The 22,367-nt window shown below is 42.1% G+C and overlaps 2 protein-coding genes across 19 annotated transcripts in view; both read left to right on the top strand.

Moving 5' to 3' along the window:
• The window catches only part of LOC137346697 (dehydrogenase/reductase SDR family member 13-like), a 31,363-nt gene extending 18,880 nt beyond the window's left edge, over positions 1 to 12,483 (top strand). For all 3 annotated transcript variants that reach the window (XM_068010403.1, XM_068010405.1, XM_068010404.1), the window contains 2 exons: positions 7,766 to 8,077; positions 10,482 to 12,483. In XM_068010403.1, coding sequence (XP_067866504.1) covers positions 7,766 to 8,077; positions 10,482 to 10,747 — 578 coding nt within the window. In that variant the 3' untranslated portion in view covers positions 10,748 to 12,483. The remainder of the gene's footprint in view (positions 1 to 7,765; positions 8,078 to 10,481) is intronic.
• A 388-nt stretch (positions 12,484 to 12,871) lies between these two features.
• The window catches only part of LOC137346696 (zinc finger and BTB domain-containing protein 11-like), a 61,218-nt gene continuing 51,722 nt past the window's right edge, over positions 12,872 to 22,367 (top strand). For 9 of the 16 annotated variants that reach the window (XR_010968759.1, XR_010968758.1, XR_010968755.1 and 6 more), the window contains exons 1-5: positions 13,229 to 14,681; positions 16,409 to 16,642; positions 16,754 to 16,951; positions 18,811 to 18,955; positions 19,334 to 19,461. Coding sequence is in view for 1 of the 16 variants with exons in the window: in XM_068010401.1 (XP_067866502.1) it covers positions 19,455 to 19,461 (7 nt within the window). In the remaining 15 variants the exon portion in view is untranslated. Of the gene's footprint in view, positions 12,954 to 13,228; positions 14,699 to 16,408; positions 16,643 to 16,753; positions 16,952 to 18,810; positions 18,956 to 19,333; positions 19,462 to 22,367 lie in introns of those variants that run through there. The other 7 variants (XM_068010392.1, XM_068010394.1, XM_068010395.1 and 4 more) reach the window with 7 other exon arrangements.

Raw genomic sequence — 22,367 nt, 5'->3', positions numbered from 1 at the left:
GAGTGTTTGATTGATATATATTTGAAAGTGTTTCGCTTCAATAAATTTATACTTGTTTACTTTCAATATTATAGCTATTTTAAAACATACAGACAAATTTTTAACTTCCCTTTAGAACTCAGAGTCAATGTACATTTGTGACTTCTTTCATGCAAATGTTTATCTAATTTGAAGCAAACAGCATCACAAGTTCAAACCTGATCTTTGCCTGGTATGTTGGTAATTGCAGCATATAAAAACATACCTTTTCATTCATCACTTTCTCTGAAAATAACATGCCAAGGTTTAGCCACTGGAATTGTACACAATTGGAAGCAGATTACTAACATTTTAGTTAACAGAGGAGACTTATTTGGTTAGGACACACCCTTATTGGTCAGAAACTAGCAACAGCTGTGCTGGAGTGTAAAAGTGAAAATCTCCATAATACATGTGCTATATTCCAATGGTGGTCTTATCATGCAAGTTTCATCTGTGGCTTTTCAGGTAGGTCAAGAAACCCAACTCTCTCTTTCCCAGCAACAAATAATAAACATTGAATGACTCGCATAAACTTTGGATGCAATAACCCCTCCCCAAAAACTGCTTAATAAAAAGGAATATCCCACGGAATGATGTAGATCAAAGACGCATATGAAAGACTACCAATGAAATCAAAATTTTTGAGAATCCAGAGTCGAACGTGGGATTGGATGATAAACTACATTTAAACAAATCTGAAACAAATAGTACCTGTGCAAGGTGTCACATCAGCTGGCATGGGGTGTGAGGGCGTTGCTGAGTGGTTATCTTGGTGGCTGGGGTAGGGGAAGTGCCAAATGCTTGCATCTTGTGTTTTTTCCTATCCACGTAAATAATTTGAATGCAGCAACCAACCAGAAGCTTGTTAAATTCACAGTAAGAATGTAGTCGGGGCAGAAGACACAGTTTAAGTATAGCAAAAGGATTCAGATCTGTTATTCACTTGGGCAGGCAAACAGCAAATTACATTTAATATTTACAAATTCACAAAGAATATTTCACATTGGAAGTAAGAATGAGCAACATTGGTATACCATGAAGGGAATAGGATTACCACTGGGAGACTTTGAAATGGGCCTGAAATGATAGTTTCCTCACTTGCAATGCCAAGACAATACAACACAAGAACACAAGAAATAGGAACAGTAGTAGAACATATGGCCCATCGCGCCTGCTCCACCATTCAATACGATCATGGCTGATCTTGGGCTTCAAATCCACTTGCCCGTCTGCTCGCCTTTTCCCTTGATTCCCTGAAAGAGCAAAAATCTGTCTATCGCAGCCTTAAATGTATTCAATGATGGAGCATCCACATCCTCTGGGGCAGAGAATTCCAAAGATTCACAACCCTTTGAGTGAAGTAATTTCTCCTCATCTCAGTCCTAAATGATCGGCCCCTTATCCTGAGACTGTGGCCCCATGTTTTAGGTTCTCCAACCAGTGGAAACAATATGTCTCCCCCTATCCAGCCCCTTTAGCATCCACAGTATTTTGCTTTTATCCCTTTAGAATCTTGTATGTCTCAATGAGATCACCTCTCATTTTTCTAAGCTCCAGATAATATAGGCCCAATTTACTCAGCCTCTCAACACAGGGACCAATTTAATGAAATTTTGCTGTACCACCTCCAATGCAAGTATATCCTTTCTTAAATGTGGAGACCAAAACTGCTCACAGTACTTCAGGTGCAGTCTCAGCAAAACCCTGTACAATTGTAGCAAGACTTTATTCCTGTATTCCAGTCCTCTTGTGATAAAGGCCAACATGCCAATTGCCTTCCTAATTGCTTGCTGTACCTGCATGCTGACTCTCTGCATTCCTTGTACAAGCACACCCAAGTCTTTTTGAACATCAACACTTACAAGTTTTACACCTCTTTAAAAATATTCTGCTTTTCTATTCTTACAACCAAAGTGAATAACTTCATACTTCCCTACATTATATTCCATCTGCCATCTTGTTGCCCACTCACTTAACTTGTCTATATCTCTTTGCAACTTCTCTATGTCCTCCCTACAGCTTACTTTTCCACCTACCTTTGCATCAGCAAACTTAGATACATTACTCTCCGTCTCTTCATCTAAGTCATTGATTTAGATTGTAAATAAGAGGCCCCAGCCCTGATCCTTGCGGCACTCCACTATTCACTGCCTGCCAACTTGAAAATGCCCTGTTTATGCCCACTCTCTGCTTCCTGTCCGTTACCAATCACCTATCCATGCTAACATATTACCCCCAACTCTGTTAACTTTTTGCCTATTAACTTTTTGTGTGACACCTTATCAAATGCCTTTTGGAAATCCAAGTATACTACATCTACTGGTTCCCCTTTATCTTCCTTACTAGTTAAATCCTCAAAAAGCTCTAATAAATTAGTCAAACAGGATTTCCCTTTGGTAAAACCATGTTGACTTGTTCTAATCAGACTTCACTTTTCTAAGTGCATTGTTAAGACTTCCTTAGAATAGATTCAAGCATTTTCCCAATGAATGATGTTAGGCTAATTGGCCTGAAGTTCCATGTTTTCTCTCTCCTCCCTCTCTTGAAAAGCAGTGTAACATTTGCCAACTTCCAATCTGATGGGACCATTTCTGAATCCAAGGAATTTTGAAAAATCATAGCCAGTGCATCCACGATATCTGCAGCTATCTCTTTTAGAACCCTAGGCTGTAGGCCATCAGGTCCCAGGATTTGTCAGATTTTAGTCCCTTAAGTTTCTGCAATACTTTTTCTCTGCTGATATTAATTTCCTTAATTTCCTCACTTTTTAGCCCCTAGGTTGCCATCTATTTCTGGTATAAAACTTGTGTCTTCTACTGTGAAGACAGACACAAAATATTTGTTCAATGCCTCTGCCATTTCCTCATTCTCCATGATAATTTCCCTTGTCTCTGCTTTTAAGGGACCAATGTTTACTTTAGCTACTCTTTAGTTTAGTTTAGAGATACAGCACTGAAACAGGCCCTTCGGCCCACCGAGTCTGTGCCGACCATCAACCACCCATTTATACTAATCCTACACGAATCCCATATTCCAATAACATCCCCCCTATATATTTCCCTACCACCTACCTGTACTAGGGGCAATTTATAATGGCCAATTAACCTACCAACCTGCAAGTCTTTGGCATGTGGGAGGAAACCGGAGCACCCGGAGGAAACCCACGCAGACACAGGGAGAACTTGCAAACTCCGCACAGGCAGTACCCAGAATCGAACCCGGGTCCCTGGAGCTGTGAGGCTGCAGTGCTAACCACTGCGCCACTGTGCCGCCCTTTTACTCTCCGCCCAATTTACTCTCTTCCTTTTTATATACCCATAAGAGCTCCTACAGTCTGTTTTTATATTACTGGCTAGTTTACTCTCATATTCTTTTTTTTTTTTCCTTTTTTATCAACTTTTTGGTGGCCCTTTACTGGTTTCTAAAACACTCCCAATCCTCAGACTTGCTACTTTTTTTCCCCCAATGTTGTAAACCTCTTCTTTTAAACTAACACTATCCTTAAGTTCCTGAGTCAGTCAGGATGGGTCTTTCGTGCTCAGTTTTTGTTTTTCAGTGGAATATATTCTTGTTGAACATTTTGAATTATTTGTTTAAAGGTTTCCCACTGTTCGTTTACCGCCATACCTTTTAGTCTATTTCCCAATTTACCTTAGCCAGTTCTCCCCTCGTAGCTACATATTTGGCTTTAAGTTTAAGATTCTTGTTTGTCATTGGAGTATGTCAGTTTCAAACTTGACATGGAATTCAATTAGAGTGAGCTGAGTGGATTGAATGCCTCTTACTATGACATTACTAATTAACCCTGCTTCATTACACTTATCTAAACATAGCTTTATCCCTAGTTGATTCCACAATGTATTGCTCCAAGAAACTGTCCCGAAAACATTGTACAAACTCATCTTCTAGATCACTCTTGCCAATTTAATTGTCCCTGTCTATATGAAGATTAAAGATCCCCCACAATTATTTGTTACAAGCTCCAATAATTTCTTGTTTAATGCTACCAATGATATAACTACTGTTAGGCCTATAAACTACTCCCACCAGTGTTTTCTGATTCTTGCTATTCCTTGTTTCCACCCATACTGATTGTATTTCATGATCTTCTGAGGCCAGGTCCTTTCTCACTAATGCCCTTATATTATCCTTTACTATCAGGAATATCCCTCTTCCTTTGCTATTCTGTCTGTCTTTCCAAAATATTGCATACCCTGGAATATTTAATTCCCAACCTTTATCACCTTGTAACCATGTCACTGTAATGGTGATTAGATCGCAATCATTTTCCTCTATTTTTGCAACTAGTTCATCTATCTTATTGCAGATGCCTAGCGCATTCAGGTAAAGAACTTTTAATTTCATTTTTTTTTTACTTCATTATTCACTGCTGTAGAATTTTTGTTATACTCTCTGTCCCTCCCTGACCCACCCTGCTTGTCTTTACCCACAATGCTACACTGTTCCGCTGCCTCGACCTTTCTGTTTGGATTTGTAAATCTCCCTGCACCCGAAGCCTCCTCCCCACGTTAGTTCACAATTTCTGGCCTTATCTGCTGGTGCGCTGTTAAGTTTGTATGCTCTTCCTTCCTGCCGCGCTGTCATTATCATTACCCTTATTGCCATCTTGCTGTCTTGCCTTCTCTCTCTTTAAATTGTAACATCTTCCCTCATTTGATCCCTCACTCCCATTATTTAATTTAAAGCCCTCTCTACAGCCCTAGTTATACGACTCGCCAGAACACTGGTCCCAGTACGGTTCAGGTGAAGACGGTCCCAATGGTGCAGCTCCCACTTTCCCCAGTGCTGGTGCCAGTGCCCCATGAATCGAAACCTATTTCTCCCACACCAATCTTTGAGCCACGCATTTAACTGTCTAATTTTATTTACTCTATACCAGTTTGCTCGTGGCTCAGGTAATAACCCAGAGATTATTACCTTTGAGGTTCTGCTTTTTAATTTAGCCCCCAGCTGCTCATACTCCCTATGTAGAACCTCTTTCCTTGATCTGTCTATGTCATTGGTACCCACATGGACCACGACAACTGGATCCTTCCCCCTCCCACTGCAAGTTCCTGTCCAGCCCTGAGCAGATGTCCCGAACCCTGGCACCGGGCAGGCAACACAGCCTTCTGGACTCTCACTCTTGGCTGCAGAGAACGGTGTCTATCTCCCCTCACTATACCATCTCCTATTACCACTAGATTCCTGTTTACTCCCCACACTTGAATGGCTTCCTGTACCACAGTGGCAAGATCAGTTCGCTCATCCACCCTGCAGCCCTCGCTGTCATCCATATAAGTTGAAAGAACCTCAAACCTGTTGGACAAATGAAAGGGCTGAGGCTCCTCCACTTCTACTTTCTTGATCCCTTACTTGCCTCACTCACAGATTCACACTCCTGTCCCTGACCACTGACCAAATCAGAAGACCCTATCCTAAGGGGTGTGATTGCCTTCTGGAACAAAGTGTCCGGGTAACGTTGCCCATCCCTGATGCACCCAGTGTTTGTGCCTCAGCCTCCAGCTCACTGACTGTGAGCCGAAGTTTCTCGAGCCACAGGCACTTGCTGTAAATGTGTTTGCTGTGGATCACACTGGCATCCACCAGCTCCCACATACTGCAGCTGCAACACATCACCTGCCCTGCCATCTTCATAATGTTAATTAATTTTTCTTAATTTATAATTAATAAACTCCATTACTTCTAAGCCCCACTACTGCTAGTAAACCTTACTACAACTGATAAAACCTTACTATTAAATTACTTGCATCTCTGAAGATTCTTATTCTTTCTATTTCAATTCATGTTATACTAACCCCAATTTAAATTCCTTAGTTTAGATAAGAGAAAATGCTCACCAACCAATAACTTACCTTCTTTGCTGGAACGTCGTGCGTTGAGTCCTATTTCCCACTCTGAACCAATTTTCCATGTGAACCAAATTCCCACCTTCATGCTCTGACTGCGTCTCAGTCAGGCGAAGTCTCCATTCTGTGTGCCCCTTACAATGTAGAGAAGCGAATAAAATGAAATTATGCATACAAGAATTAACTATAAATATACAGAAGTTATGCTGAGGCTTTAGTAGACCTCATTTGAAACACTATGCAATTCTGGTTGTCACGCTTCAAAAAAGACATATATGCATTGGAAAGGACACAGCAAAGAACAAGAAGATTGATCCTGTAAGTGTAAAGGGGATGAGCTATGAAGAGAGCGTAACCCCTACAATTTAGAGAGTAGTTCAAGGGGCAGCTTCATTGGGAAATATGAAGTATTAAATAGTGCAGACAAGCTGAATATTACTTTTGTCAGTCAGGCCAGTAGACCAGAGAGGCAAAAATTTAAATAAGTAAGTATATTTAAAATACAGCTAGGAAAATATTTCTTTGCTGAAATGGGTAATAAATGTGTGGAATGATCTATCAAGAAAGGTCAAGGAATCTAAGGCATGAGTCAAGTTTAAGATGCAGTTGAATGATTGATTAGCCAGTTGAACTGAAATACAGTAAGCTGAATGGCCTTTTGTTAATCTTGGCCTTTTTGTTTGCTCATACATTGTTTGTTTTATATTATTTCCTAATTTTCTACCCTCTCCTAATTGTTGATTCTTTCTGGGGTACAGTTCAATGGGCACCAACAGCGCTCTGGTGCCTCAGTTAAATAGCTGTTCTTCTGTGTGACCATAGAAAGTGAATGAGGGCAGGATATTCAACCATGGCAAGCACAACTGGTGAGCTGAATCCTGTTCACACTCTTTCCATCAGGAACTCTATCTGATTTATATTTTTTCCCCTCCTTTCAGTATCCCAGAGGTGCCGAGGCCAATTGCTGCATCTCTGCTTTCTTCCCTGCCTGAGATCAGCTAACTTAGAGGCTAAGGATCACATCTGGAACTCCAGATCACAGCTCATTCTACACCACATGATGCATCTCCCCCACTGAGCTGTCAGGCAACAGTGATGCTGAATACTTATTACACTATTCAATGTAAAAAGCAATTGCAATCCAACTCTGAACTTCTAAAGAAATAAAAGAAAAGTCTGAGTTTATTTGTATTAACTGAAAACTTGCATTATATGCCACATCTCCCAGAAATATATGAGCACTTCATATGCAAGAGATTCCCCCGAAGAGTAGTGAATGTCGTGTGGGCAAACGTAGCAGCCATTTTGTGCAGTGAGTTGAATCAACAATATATCTGTTTTCAGCAGGATTGTTTAAGGAAAGAATGTTGGTGAGGAAGTCAGTGAAGTCCCTGATCATCTTTAACTAATTCTATGAGATCTTTAGCATTCAGCTGAACCAACAGAACAGGCCATCACCATCTTTTTTTTTTTAATTCATTCATGAGATGTGGGCATCACTGGCCAGGCCAGCATTTATTGCCCATCCCTAATTGCCCTTGAGAAGGTGGTGGTGAGCTGCCTTCTTAAACCGCTGCAGTCCATTTGGGGTAGGTATACCCACAGTGCTGTTAGGAAGGGAGTTCCAGGATTTTGACCCAGTGACAGTGAAGGAACGGCGATATAGTTCCAAGTCAGGGTGGTGTGAGACTTGGAGGGGAACTTGCAGGTGATGGTGTTCCCATGTATTTGCTGCCCTTGTCCATCTAGTTGGTAGAGGTCGCGGGTTTGGAAGGTGCTGTCTAAGGATTGATTTAACATCTCTTCAAAGGATGACACCTCCAACATCTACACTAAAACTGATTGAGCGTTAATAAGATTTCTTTATCCTGCAGGTATTGGAGTAGGTGGCAAGACAGCTGATGGATTCAACATGGCTTGGGGAGTAAACCACTTGGGCCACTTCCTTCTCACTCAGCTTCTCTTGGATCGGCTGAAGCAGTGTGCCCCTAGCCGTATTGTTGTTGTCACTTCTGTACTCTACCGCTTTGGCAAAATAGATTTCAGTAACCTGAACCCTTCTGGTGAAAGCCTGATGCAGCAATTTCAGAACTACTGCTGCAGCAAATTATGCAACATACTTTTTGTGAGAGAGCTTGCCAATTGTCTGGAGGGAACTAATGTTACCTGCTATTCTGTTCATCCAGGTAAGCAGAGAATTATTTAACAGATATATTATACACACAATTCCTTTTTTTTCTATGTGACTCTAGAAATAGGAATAGGATAGATATTGTTGCATTGGGTAGGGGAATTGCTTTTTCTTCCACCACCACCCCCCCCCCCCCCAGTGTAAATAATTTTGAAACATCTAAAAGAGCAGTGCATTCAAAATGGTGCACTATGTATGTTATGACAAGTACAGGTCACTACAGCTGTTAACTTTCCTATCTTTTAAGGATAATTTCTAGTAGTTTAGAATAAACATGGACGAAAATCTCAAACACTTTGCACCACTCAGGGACATGTCTTATCAGTTAGCTGCAGAGTGGCTGCGTGGCTCCGCTCTTGCGGAGGTGAGAGACCTACTTTATTTTATTATTCATTAATGGGATATGGGTGTCGGGCTAGGCCAGCATTTATTGCCCATCCCTAATTGTCCTTGAGAAGGCAGTGGATGAGCTGCCTTCTTGAACTGCTGTAGTCCATGTGAGTGGTGTTAGGAAGGGAGTTCCATGATTTTGACCCAGCGACAGTGAAGGAATGGCGATATAGTTCCAAGTCAGAATGGTGTGTAGCTTTGAGGGGAACTTGCAGGTGGTGATCCCATGCATTTGCTGCCCTTGTCCTTCTAGTTGGTAGAGGTCACGGGTTTGGAAGGTGGTGTCTAAGGAGCCTTGGTGCGTTGCTGCAGTGCATCTTGTAGATGGTACACACTGCTGCCACTGTGCGTCAGTGGTGGAGGGAGTGAATGTTTGTGGATGGTGTGCCAATCAAGCGGGCTGCTTTGTCCTGGATGGTGTCGAGCTTCTTGAGTGTTGTTGGAGCTGCACCCCTCCAGGCAAGGGGAGAGTATTCCATCACACTCCTGACTTGTGCCTTGTAGATGGTGGACAGGCTTTGGGGAGTGAGGATTTGAGTTACTTGCCGCAGGATTCCTAGCCTCTGACCTGCTCTTGTTGCCACGGTATTTATATGGTTACTCCAGTTCAGTTTCTGGTCAATGGTAGCCCCTAGGATGTTGATAGTGGGGGATTCAGCAATCATAGTGCCATTGAATGTCATTGGGAGATGGTTAGATTCTCTCTCATTGGAGATGGTCATTGCCTGGCTCTTGTTTGGCACGCATGGTTCTTACCAGTTATCAGCCCAAGCCTGGATATCGTCCAGGTCTTGCTGCATTTCTACATGGACTGCTTCAGTATCTGAGGAGTTCCGAATGGTGCTGAACATTGTGCAATCATCAGCGAACATCCCCACTTCTGACCTTATGATTGAAGGAAGGTCATTGATGAAGCAGCTGAAGATGGTTGGGCCCAGGACACTACCCTGAGGAACTCCTACAGTGATGTCCTGGAGCTCAGATGATTGAGGTCCAACAACCGCAACCATCTTCCTTTGCGCGAGGTACGACTTCAACCAACGGAGTGTTTTCCCCCTGATTCCCATTGACCTCAGTTTTGCTATGGGTCGTTGATGCCATACTCAGTCAAATGCTGCCTTGATGTCAAGGGTGGTTACTCTTACCTCACCTCGAGTTCAGCTCTTTTGCCCATGTATGAACAAGGCTGTTGTAATGAGGTCAGGAGCTGAGTGGCCCTGGCGGAACCCAAACTGAGCGTCACTGAGCAGGTTATTGCTAAGTAAGTGCTGCTTGATGGCAGTGTTGATGACACCTTCCATTACTTTACTGATGATTGAGAGTAGACTGATGGGGCAGAAATTGGCTTGGTTGGACTTGTCCTGCTTTTTGTGTACAGGAGATACCTGGGCAATTTTCCACATTGCCAGGAAGATGCCAGTGTACTGGAACAGCTTGGCTAGGGGCACAGCAAATTCTGGAGCACAGGTCTTCAGTACTATTGTCGGAATATTGTCAAGACCCATAGCCTTTGCAGGGTCCAGTGCCTTCAGTCGTTTCTTGATATCATGCGGAGCGAATCGAATTGGCTATGGTTTAAAGAAAATCAGTTTTTCTAAGGGCAGATCAGCACTCACATTGTCAGGTCAAAGATGATTTGGAACAGCCTATCTCAAATATGGGGATATCATACAAAAACTTCATTTTCACCTTTTTTGTTTTGTCTGTTTTTAATTTTCAACTTAAATTATCTGTAAAACTGGGAAACTGAAAAAAATAAAGCAGAGATTTTGCTCGAAAAATATTGTAAGTATTAATTTTCTAGTAGAGCTGCTCATAGTCAGTGGATGATTATAGGTTTATTGATCTACAAACTGGACATCAAGTCAGGAGATTTCAGAAACTTGCTCCACAACTTGTAAAAAGCATAACAATTAAAAGAATCTGATTTTTCTACACATTCGTTAATTGACAAAATATCTTTGACAAAATCTGTGTCCAAAACCTTGTTTTTTCTTTCCCTTTTACAGGTGTTGTGAACACTGAGGCGTTCCGTTATATGAAATGCTGGCAGAAAGTGTTTTCTGTCCCTATTATTACCCTTTTCTTTCGAACCCCAGCTGATGGGGCTCAGACATCCATCTACTGTGCCGTGCAGGAAGGTATTGAGCGGTTCAGTGGCAGGTACTTTGCTGACTGCATGGTTCAGGAGGTTCTGCCTAATGCACGAGATGACGCAGTGGCCCGAAAACTCTGGGACATCAGTGAAAGGATGGTCGGACTCAGCAGCCATTAACTGGTGAACATAATTCCAAAAGTTCCGAAAAAGGATCACTGACCCGAAACGTTAACTCTGCTTCTCTTTCCACAGATGCTGCCAGACCTGCTGAGTGATTCCAGCATTTCTTGTTTTTGTTTCAGATTTCCAGCATCCGCAGTATTTTGCTTTTATTTTAGTGTGTAATTCCAAAAGTGACAGCTTATTTGTAAACACCTGTGACCATTCTTACCAATTTATGTGAAAACGTTCTTTGAACATTTGCATTTTTATAGGGTCTTACAAATTTCAGTTACAAACAAAAAGAACTGAAAGTAACAGTTAAAGGGGAAAATAAATCTTGAGTGGATAGCTTTTGTTCAAACTATTTTGAGTTTAAGGTAATCTCTTTGACATCCCTTTCCCTTTGAGATTAAAAACTACAACTGCAATGAAAGACCTTCTGCCAAACAAAATAGTCAATAAAGATTTAGACTAACTGTTCAATAAAGGGGTTCATATAAACCCAGTGGAAATTAATCACGTTCCTTTAACTCTTGATTCAATACAAGAATGTTGAGCCATTTTACTTTCTATTCCACCTCTCACTACAGTTTCACAGATGGAGATCAATAAGAGTATTGCAGCACTTTTACATAGATGAAATATATTTTCTGGTTAGGGTCCAGGATCAGTGTACATTAAAAGTTGTCGATTCTGACTTCTGAGAGATTGCTTGATCCAGAAAAGATGCAGATAGTTCTTTCCTCAACCATCTATTTCTCTCTCTTCTGAAGGTGCTGCAGTGTGATTCAGCAGGTGGTCCTTCAGTACATCATCAATGTAGCCATTCTTCTCTTGTAAGCATATGAATTAGTGCTAGCAGACTACTGAATCCAATTCAGTCCACATTCTGTAACCTCACATGCTTCTTTTCAGTAAGATTGCTGCATAATGACAAAGGCTAAAATGTCATTTTTGTTGTTTAATCCCCCTTGTCTCTCCAGTCCAGGGAGATTGTTGCCAAAGTGCTGCAGGCGAACTTAGTTCAGTACAGGATGTATGTGTATAGCACTTTTAAAATATCTAATGATTTAAAAAAAAAATCTTTCATGGTCTCTCCAATTTCCATTTCTTCACTTTCACTTTTTAAATCTCCCAATTCTGTGCTTTTTGTAGTTATTTTTGTTTAAATTTCTTTCACTCATTTTGGTTGCTTTGCATCTGCACTGTTACAATGTGGCTATAATCTGTTACTGTAGCTGCAAGGTATTGTGGTTGAAATAGTCATAGTGTCATTTATGGCACAGGAGGCAGTCCATTGAGTCCGTATGACACCATTGAATGGTCAGTCTCCATTCAGTAGTGCAACCTAAGAGAATTACCTTGGATGCTTGTTTTCTGACAGTGTGGACTGGTCCAGGCCAAGAAAAGCAAAATCAAGGTTGATAGGCAAAAACAAAAAGCAAAACTAAACTTGGACTACTAACACAAACTACCCATATATTTCTTCATGCTTCAGTCAATTTTTTCTAATATAGTTTATTCATGCTTTAATAAAAATGGTTGATAAATTGTAAATCATGTCTTCTAGCTAATATAAATTCTATGCACAGTTATTTTTATGTTGATGGAAATGATTGTGATGTCTTTATGAATCTAAATAGTTCAAAATTTTCTTTTCTGTAGGTACATCTTTGCAATAAGTTGCTGTGTGTTAAAATACTCCTAAAATGTTGCTTTGTAAAATAAATGTCTCATTTTGCTCTCGCCTATCCTGTGCTCTGTGGTTCAAATCTTTTCAGTCAGCTGTACTGGGACTTAAAACACGGATACTGTGCCAAACAGGAAAAGGAGCTGTTTGCTTTGCAACAATACTGCAGTATGCTGCTATTAAAATTTTCAGCTATTGGGTTTAACCCTAAATTTAAGGAATTCACTTTGAGGGTAATTGCTGGATTGAATTGATTTAATCCTAAAATTAGATGGTTAATATTCCAGCTTGGCTGAAAAAATGTGAGCAGCTGTTTAAAGCTATTGAGGGAATTTATACAGAGCACAAAATGATCAGGCTCAGGAAAAACACATTAAGGAGTGCAACACTGCACCAAAAGTTGCCTCAACAATCAGAGCAGTGATTTTTTAGCGCACGCGCAGTTGGATCGCTCTGATTGGAAGGGAGGACAATGGTGTCACAGATCCGGCCATTTAACTCGATATCGGAACCAAACACCAAGGAACACCGGTCCGTGCGGATCCTTATGCGTTGGTGCTTGTTTGAGAGGGAAGGCGGTTACTCGGGGCAACGGCCGCTGCGCGCTCCCGGACACAAGAAACAGCCCGGCAGCGCCGAGCGGGCCCATCCAGCAAGGCCGCCGTTTGGGCGAACTGGTGGTGGACAGGCTGGGGGGGGGGGGGGGGGGGGGATGTGGGTGGTCGTTAATACAAGCTGAGGAGCATCTGTCGCGAGGAGGGGCGATCAATGTGGGGGGGGGGGGGGCATACAGGGGTGGGGTTAGAGTCATTTAGTGACGGCACAGTAGGAAGCCTTTCGGCCCATCGAATCCATGGCGGCTCTCCACGGAACTATTCAGTCAGTCCCACTCCCTGGGTGGATCCCCGTAGCCCTGCAAGTCTATTTCTCTCAGGTGGCCATCCAAACTTCCTCTTGGAGTCATTGCTTCCACCACCATTGTGGGCAGAGAGTTCCAGGTCATTACCACGTGCTGCATAAAAAGTGCTTCCTCATATGCTCCTGCATCTTTTGCGCAAAACTTTGAATCTATGTCCCCTAGTCACTGTACTATTTGTCAATGGGGACAGATTTTTCCTGTTTAACTTATCTAATCCTGTCATAATCTTGTACACTTCTATTAAATCTCCCCTCAATCTCCTTTGTTCCAATGAGAACAAACCCAGCTTTTCCAAACTAAACTTGTAACTAAAATCCTCCATCCCTAGTGAATCTCCTCTGCACCCTCTCAAGAATCCTCACATCCTTCCGAAAGTGTGGTGACCGGAACTGGACGCAATACTCCAGTTGGGGCCTAACCAGAGCTTTATAAAAGTTTAGCATAACTTCCCTGCTTTTGTGCTCAATGTCTCTACAAAGCCCAAGATCCCATATGCTTTACTAACCACTCTCTCAGTATGTTCTGCCATCTTCAAAGATCTATGCACATGGACCTCTAGGCCCCTCTGTTCCTGCACACTCTTTAGAACTGTGCCATTAAATGTACATTGCCTTTCCCTGTTGCTTCTGCCAAAATGCATCACCTTACACTTGTCGGTATTAAATTCCATCTGCCACCTCTCTCCCCATTCTGCTTGCCTGTTGATGTCAATTAGAATTTATTATTTATTTAATTATTTGAATTAGACGATCAGCCATGGTCATTTTTGAATGGCGGCGCAGGCCTGAAGGGCCGAATGGCCTAGTCCTGCGCCTATTTTCTATGTTTCTGTGATCTGTTCATATCATCCTCGCTGTTTGCCACACCTCCAAGTTTGGTGTCGTCAGCAAATTTTTAAATTCTCCTCTATTCCAATATCCAAGTCACTTATATGAGGGGTGAGGGGAGATCAATGTCGGGAGGCTGCCTATAAGGCAGTAATACAGGTAGAGAGAACAGTCATAAATACGAACATGCAAGGGAGTAATGATGCTGACAGGGCAGGAACATATAATTGTATGAATCAATTTTAGGAACACATAGTCTGTGCTATCCAATTAAAGGCAGTGATTTGGACTCTCATGATGGTAATTGTATATGATTTTGAATATTCTACTTGTTGAACATTTACTATTTAATTTCTTTCCCCTCCATCGGCAATGGAGGAAGATACAAGACAGCACGTGAGAAATGACTGGGCAGCTCTGCCAAAATAAAACTCACTATAACCCAAGTGTATCATGTTAAATATCAAAAGGACAAATGACATAACAGGGAAATTGCTGATCTTGAGAATTCTGGTGTGTATGACATATATGTGAGTTATTTAATGGAAGTTTTCTCTCTGTTGCTGACTGAACTACTTAATTTATGTGCTTTATTATTTTTCTGATTATTGCCATTGATGAATTATTTACTGGAATGTTAATTTTCACTGACTGCCATGTAACATCCAGCGCAGACATGATGGGCCAAGTGGCCTCTTTCTGCACTGTAAACTTTCTATGATTCTAACTTATAAGCAATGTAGCAGCTGGAACTTCCAGTCCTCCCATTACACTGACTCAGCTGTCAATTTCAGGTCAGTTCTCAGCGTCAAGAATTAGTCAACTGGTCATGCCAATGTTATTAGATTAATGCCAATGTAAGCCCATCAGCAAATTACTTCAGGCTATTTTAGCAGTTCCAGCTGCAGAGTGTGAGCATTGCAAGGAGGGTTCCAAGGTTAAATCTCAGTCTTGGATCAGCAGATCTTTACAAGAAAGACAATTCTTATTGGTCAGTTGAGGTTAAAGTTGCTGTTTTCATTGAAATCTATGGGATCAATCATCCCATTTTGACCAAGAATGCAATATAGGGATGTGAGGGCTAACTTGAGTATCTCTGTCTTCCTAGCAACTAAATGAGGTTGATCCAGACCCTTTGCAACTTTGTCATATTTGGCACTCAATTGAACCTCCGACCATGTATCTACTTCCACTTTTAACACTTCCAGCTCTGTCTCTGCCTTAACTCACCTGTTGCTGAAACACTCATCTATGCCTTTTCTTACCTCTAGACTTGACGATTCTAATGCTCTCCTGGCCGACTAACCATCTTCCACCCTACGGCCCATTACCCCGTGTTTGCTGACCTACATTGCCTCCCAGTCTGGCCGCGTCTCAATTTTAAAATTCACATCCTTGTTTTCAAATTCCTCCATGGCCTACTATCTCTGTAGCCTCCTCCAGCCCTACAAGTCTTCGAGATCTCTGCACTCCACCAGTTTGGGCCTCTCGTTCATCCTTTATTTTGATCGCTGCACAATTGGCAGATGTGCCATCAGCAGCCTATGCTGGAAGATCTGGAATTCCCTCCCGAAATCTCTCCACCGCTCTATGCCTTTCTCCTCATTTAAGACTCTGCTTAAAACCTGCCTCTTTGGCCAAGCTTTTGGTCATCCGTCCTAATATCTCCTTATGTCTTTGGTATCTTTGGCGGCACAGTGGCGCAGTGGTTAGCACTGCAGCCTCACAGCTCCAGGGACCCAGGTTCAATTCTGTGTACTGCCTGTGTGGAGTTTGCAAGATCTCCCTGTGACCGCGTGGGTTTTCGCCGGGTGCTCCAGTTTCCTCCCACTGCCAAAGACTTGCAGGTGATAGGTAAATTGGCTGTTGTAAATTGTCCCTAGTGTAGGTAGGTGGTAGGGAATATGGGATCACTGTAGGGTTAGTATAAAAATGGGTGGTTGTTGGTCGGCACAGACTCGGTGGGCCGAAGGGCCTGTTTCAGTGCTGTATCTCTAAATAAAATAAAAACGTTCCTGTGAGGCAGCTTGGAAACATTTTACTACATTGAAGGTGCTATATAAATATAAGTTGTTGCTGGGGAGAATAGCAGAAAATAGGTGAATTCTTCAGGAAATAATTTACTATGCATTGCATGGAGGCAAATAAAAACTTGATGTGTCGTCATAGTCTACAGTATAAACATGTCTACATTCCCTGTTCCTGTTTAATTTTTTTTCACCCACTCCTTCTCCCATTAGGTAGACAATAATAGGATTATGAGGGAGGTCTCCTGTGCATATAGCAAACAACTACTGGAGGAATTGAACAGCCAGTGTAAAACCAATAACTTCTGCAATGCCTGCCTGGTTAGCAAGAGGAAAGCGTACACAAGGCTGCCAACAGCAAGTACTTCAGGACCTATTTACTGAGGAAGGAGCCACTTCCAGTTAGGAAGCAGTGGTGGAACCCAGCAAGGAAAATCAAATACTATAGTAATTACATGACCAAAATTGCTTCTCAGAATTTTAATCCCTTTGTCTTCTCCATCCCTTTCCCTGCTCTTACACTAACAGCCTCTTATTTGTTTTTTCTCCCACTTTTAGGAAGGACATTACGATTTGGTGTCCATTAGTTGTCAGAGTGTGTTTCATCCATTGACTTTTATGATGTCCAAATTGATAGCCAGTATAGTGATAGTAATAAAAATACTTCATAATCAAAACAAAATTCCAAACTTGCTGTGATGCCTCAAAACTGATACCCGTGACTACCAAAAAGAGGGATGTAGTAAACAGTTGCAAGTAAGCGTGAAATCATTGAGAGTGCATGTTATAAGTTTAATATTCAAGAGACACATGCCTACATGCAGCAATGTATTTAGGTCACATAATTGGTGCTCCATGCAGTGGTAACATGCAGGTTTTATTTCCCCCTCCCAACATATGCTGCAAAATGGCCAGACACTTTCAAACAGGGTAAGAGGGAACATTAGACAGTATTCCCCTGTTCTTGTACGACTCTCCTACATTTTACAGAGGCATGTGTGCTGATTGGCCACCCTTGTAGCCAGTTAGTGTGGCCTGAGGAGAGCATTGAAGAAAAATGGCTTGCCCGCAAATAAAACGGCTCAACTATGTGTTTTGTTTTGCATTTTGAAAAAGTTATTAATGCAGTATAGCAACTCTACCAGTTACAGAATGTAATTATTTTAAACTTTAAATGTGAGTAGTATTTCAACTTAGGGAATCTATTCTCTCTTAATTTTAAGGCTGCATTTGCTGACAACACAACCACTAGGTGGCGCAGCACATACACATGCACAAATGCAGGCCCTTCCACTGGAACGTCAGTGTCTGCGACGTTCAGGCAGCTGCCAGGATTAAAGATGGTGCTGCTCAATTTATCACTGGAAATGCTCATGGCTAGATTGTTCTAGCAAAGTAACCTGACATTAGGTTGGATGGAAGCCCAGTAATAATATACTATGTAGTTCTTGGATACTAGCTGTAATCCTCAGATCCATTTAATATTCCAGTAATCCTATTAAATACAAAAGGAATTTTCTGATTGAATTTCCATTGGAAGATAGTGAATTGGCACCCTGATCGATGGAAAAGAAAATTGGACAGAGTATAAAATGTGCTGCCAATTCATTATTATGATACGTTTATATGACTGACCAGGACTGATTTCATCCGAACGCAGCTCTCCCGTCTCGGCAACTCGCTTTCTCCCCCTCCTCCCTACTGGCCACTACCCACCACCCAGCCGCTCGCTCCAGACCTTGTTGCTACCCACCCCCCCCCCCCCAGCTGCTAGCTATAGGCTGTGCCACTTCCCTCCTCTGGGCCACTCGCTCCCACGTTTGATCGTTCTCCACGCACTGCCGGAAGAAGCAAGGTGGGCCATGAGGAGTGATGGGGTGATGTAGGAGTGAGTGGCCAAGTGGAGGGAAGTGGCGCAGCCTACAGCTTGTGGCTGGAGAGCAGGGTGACATGAAACGAGGAACAATCGGCCAGGGGATTGTGGGGGAACAGCAAGGTCTGGAGCGAGCAGCTGAGGGAAGGAAGCATCAAGGCCTAGAGTGAGTTGCCGAGGGGGGACAGCCTCAAAGTATCCCATTCAGCCGCTTCCTCCAGCCGGGGGGGCGGGATACCCAACGACACGATTTTGCACATGTGCAAAGATGGACCAGGCGCAGACATGCGATGACGTTGGCGCTGTGCGATGACATCATCGAGCTCATGCGCTACTTAGTCCTGGCAAGATGTAGCTGCGCAGCAAGGTGCACTCTGATGATGTCAACAGGCCGCTGCATTGTCAGGAGTCACTTCGTTATTTTAATATAAAATGGAGGGATAAATGTGCTTCTTGAACCTCTTGCACTGGTAAAAATACCATGCGTCTTTTTGATTTCCAGCTGTGTGGAAAGCTTTTTCTTGGTTTGAAAAGTCACAAGTTTCACCTTAAAAATTCCACACTGGCAAGAAGGGTCAAATATGTGGGAAGGCCTTCTTGGCTTTGTATGTCATTCACAATCATGAGTGTTCACTCCAGTTAGTGATCGTGGGATCTATGTATGGGGTCAGTATATTTATATCAGAAATGTTCTTTTTGACTCTATGTGCAGCTAATTTTTTTTTCTTTTCTAATTTAAAAGGTAATGTGCAGAGTTAACTTGATCTGAGATTTGAGCAATTTAGAATGGAAACTGTAGATATGTCAGAAACAAAAACCAAAAGTGCTGGAAATACTCAGCAGGTCAGGCAGCATCTGTGGTGAGAGAAGCAGAGTTAACGTTTCAGGTCAGTGACCTTTCATCAGATGTGTCAGTTCAGTTTAGTGTATCTTAGTCCCAAATGTAAATATGCTTATATACTGTTAATTCTTAAATCAGAAAATAAAATTGACCACAGCTGACTTTTTTTTTAAACAAAAAGCTTGGGTGGGGTTGTGGGGGAAAGGCAGTGGAGTGGGGAAATGGTTCAACTTCCAGGTCTTCGTTTAGACTTTTATTTACTAAAGGACACTACTGTTGGAATGTTCTGCTTTTTAACCTCTACTAATAATATTTGGAAATGGATAAAAGTACTGTAAAATTCTGTCTTGGTTATGAGTGAAATGTTTGAGATGAGGAATATTCTATTTTTAAAATTTTGCCTATGCTTTTTTGAATTTCTCAGCTGATCCAAAGCACCTGTACTCTATTCGTGGAAGGTGCTTACATTCCAACTCAAGATTCCAGAAACACGTGAAAAGACATCCATCTCCTCACATCATTCCTCGTAAAGCTCGGAAATACATATGATGAGTAAGTGCATGTGTTGAACCAAGTCTTTTTGCACAGACTTGTCAAACCATGCTTGTACTTGGTTTTTAACAGAAATAATCGGGTGGTGCAGATGACAGATATGTAGGTCACAACTCGAGCTCAGGCTTTGTGAGGAGCCTCAATGGCTTCCATTACATTTATAAGCCCAGATACTGCAGGTCAGGGACCTCCCATTATCCTAGCTTGGAAAACACTTGGCAAGTAGTGAGGTGGTGCTGATTTGTATGGATACCCTTAAAGGTGTAGTGATCACAAGATAGATTCAAAGAAAGAACGCACATTTGAATTAATCTTTTGAGCAATCCCACTATCTTCTCATGATAACATCTAGTTGTTTCATAAATGAGTCCAATGACTTAGTTTCAATCACCCTTCCTGCCAAGCTATTCCAGCTGATGAACTTCATAACATCTTGAACACATTAGAGTAATTCTGAATGCGGTCACTTGCCATTTTCTGCCTCTGCTCCTGATGGCTAGGGATGATTCCATTAGCAATGGGAATGCTACTGATATCTTATCTAAGTCCTCATTCTTCAGATGTGTGCAGCAGAGTTCATGTGTTCAAGGGCTATTCAACTATGGGCAGACATCATAAGGAATCCTAGTTCTGCCCTTACCCAATGAACATATGAATATATGTGCCAACATGAGGTCATTGAATAATGATCAGGAGTGTGAACCCTGGCTGATTCTACAGAAATACTAGCTGGTATGTAAGAACTCAAAAGTATGCACAGTGTTAATAGCATGGCTATCTATCTGTATTGTTAGGAGAAACCAAATTCTACAATTAATAACTAAGAAAATAAAACTGAAAAAGGGGTTGGCACTTGTAGTGTGGTAACCAAGTCAAAGTGTCATTGTACGTGATGGGACATGTTTTTTTCTCTTTTCACCCTCCTCTGTTTTTTTGCAAAAGAAAATGTGACCAGAGCTTTTATGATCGGCAAGGTGTAGAACAGCACGCGTCTGTCAGACATCGTGGGATCAAACTATCTCACTGCGACGCCTATGATAAAAGTTACAACTGGAAGAAGGATTATCGGGAACGTTTTGTATCTCACTCAGTAACTGACTCTTATCGTTGCAATACATATGTCCCTCAGAACTTGCACTTAAATTGATTAGTACATTAAATGTATGAAATAAGTGTATTGTTTCAGAAGCAACTCTTGCAGAGGCATTTTAGTTCCCACTGTGTTGGGGTATTCTGATAGGGAGCATTTCCTGACAAAGCAGGTCATGCGCAGAACGATCGCTGATGTCATCAGTGCATCCGAACATTTGCCAGCTTGGCAATATGAATCTGTGCACGTGCACACTGACATCACCGTACAATGATGCCAGATGTAATCATAGAACGTTTACGCAAAGAAAGAGGCCACTTGGCTTTATTTTTTTAATCAGTATGCCGTGTGGACCCTTATCGAAAGCCTTGCTAAAATCCATGTAGACAATATCAACTGCACTACCCTCATCTACCTTATTACTTCTTCAAAAAATTTGATCAAGTTGGTCAGACAAGATCTTCCCTTAACAAAATAAAAACAAGACATGCTGGAACCACTCAGCAGGTCTGGCAGCATCTGTGGAAAGAGAAGCAGAGTTAGCGTTTCGGGTCAGTGACCCTTCTTCGGAACTGACCCGAAACGTTAACTCTGCTTCTCTTTCCACAGATGCTGCCAGACCTGCTGAGTGGTTCCAGCATTTCTTGTTTTTATTTCAGATTTCCAGCATCCGCAGTATTTTGCTTTTATCTTCCCTTAACAAATCCATGCTGACCGTCCGTGATTAATCCGTGCCTTTCTAAGTGACAGTTTATCCTGTCTCTCAGAATTGATTCCAATAATTTGTCCACTACTGAGGTTAGACTGACTGGCCTGTAATTATTCAGTCTATCTCTCGTTCCCTTTTTAAACAGAAAGAAGTGCAACGTTAGCAGTCCTCCAATCTTCCAGCACCACACCTGTATCCAGTGAGGACTGGAAAATGATGGTCAGCCCTTCTGCTATTTCCTCTCTTGCTTCTTTTAACAGCCTGGGGTACATTTCATCTGGCCCTGGTGATTTATCAACTTTCAAGGATGCTAATCCCATTAATACTTCCTCTCTCCCAATGTTGATCACATCCAATACTTCACACCCCTCTTTCTTAACTACAATATCTGCATCATCCCACTCTTTTGTGAAGACAGATGCAAAGTATTCATTAAGAACAATACCAACATCTTCCTGCCCCTACACATAGGTTACCTTTTTGGTCTTTTATGGGCCCTACTCTCTCCTTAGTTATCCTCGTGCTCTTAATGTGTTGATAAAACATCTTTGGGTTCACCTTGATTTTGGTTGCCAATATTCTTTCATGCTCTCTCTTAGTTTTCCTAATTTCCTTTTTCCTTTTTGATTTCACCCCTCTATTTTCTATACTGCTCGCGGCTTTCGAGAGTTTTCGGTGTCAGATATAAGCTTTCCTTTTCTGCCTTATCTTACCCTCTAAGCTCCTTGGCATACATGGGGCTCTAGATTTGGCCATCCCACCCTTTTTCTTTGTGGGAACATGTTTACTCTGAACCCCTTGAATCTCTCCTATGAATGCCTCCCACTAAAAGCCTGCTACCCAACCCGAACCCAATGGGACCCAACAACATGTGTTGGGTTCGAGTTGGGTCGGTCCCTCATCCGGGTCCTGCGTTCGTGCTTGGATTGGGTCGGGCTGGGTCCAGGTCAAGCTGGACACTCACAGTTAGTGCTGGTAAGTATTGAAATTAAAAACTTACCTGAGCTGGGACGAAACTGAGTCTGCACAGTGAGTGAGTGACGTCATTATGATGTCATCACGCATGCACTGCAGCTTCCTGCAGTATCAGTGTCAGGAAGGTAAATA

This window comes from Heterodontus francisci, chromosome 30 (assembly GCF_036365525.1).
Source record: "Heterodontus francisci isolate sHetFra1 chromosome 30, sHetFra1.hap1, whole genome shotgun sequence".
NCBI classification, from domain to species: Eukaryota; Metazoa; Chordata; class Chondrichthyes; order Heterodontiformes; family Heterodontidae; genus Heterodontus; species Heterodontus francisci.
This window is presented reverse-complemented; position numbering and strand designations above follow the sequence as displayed.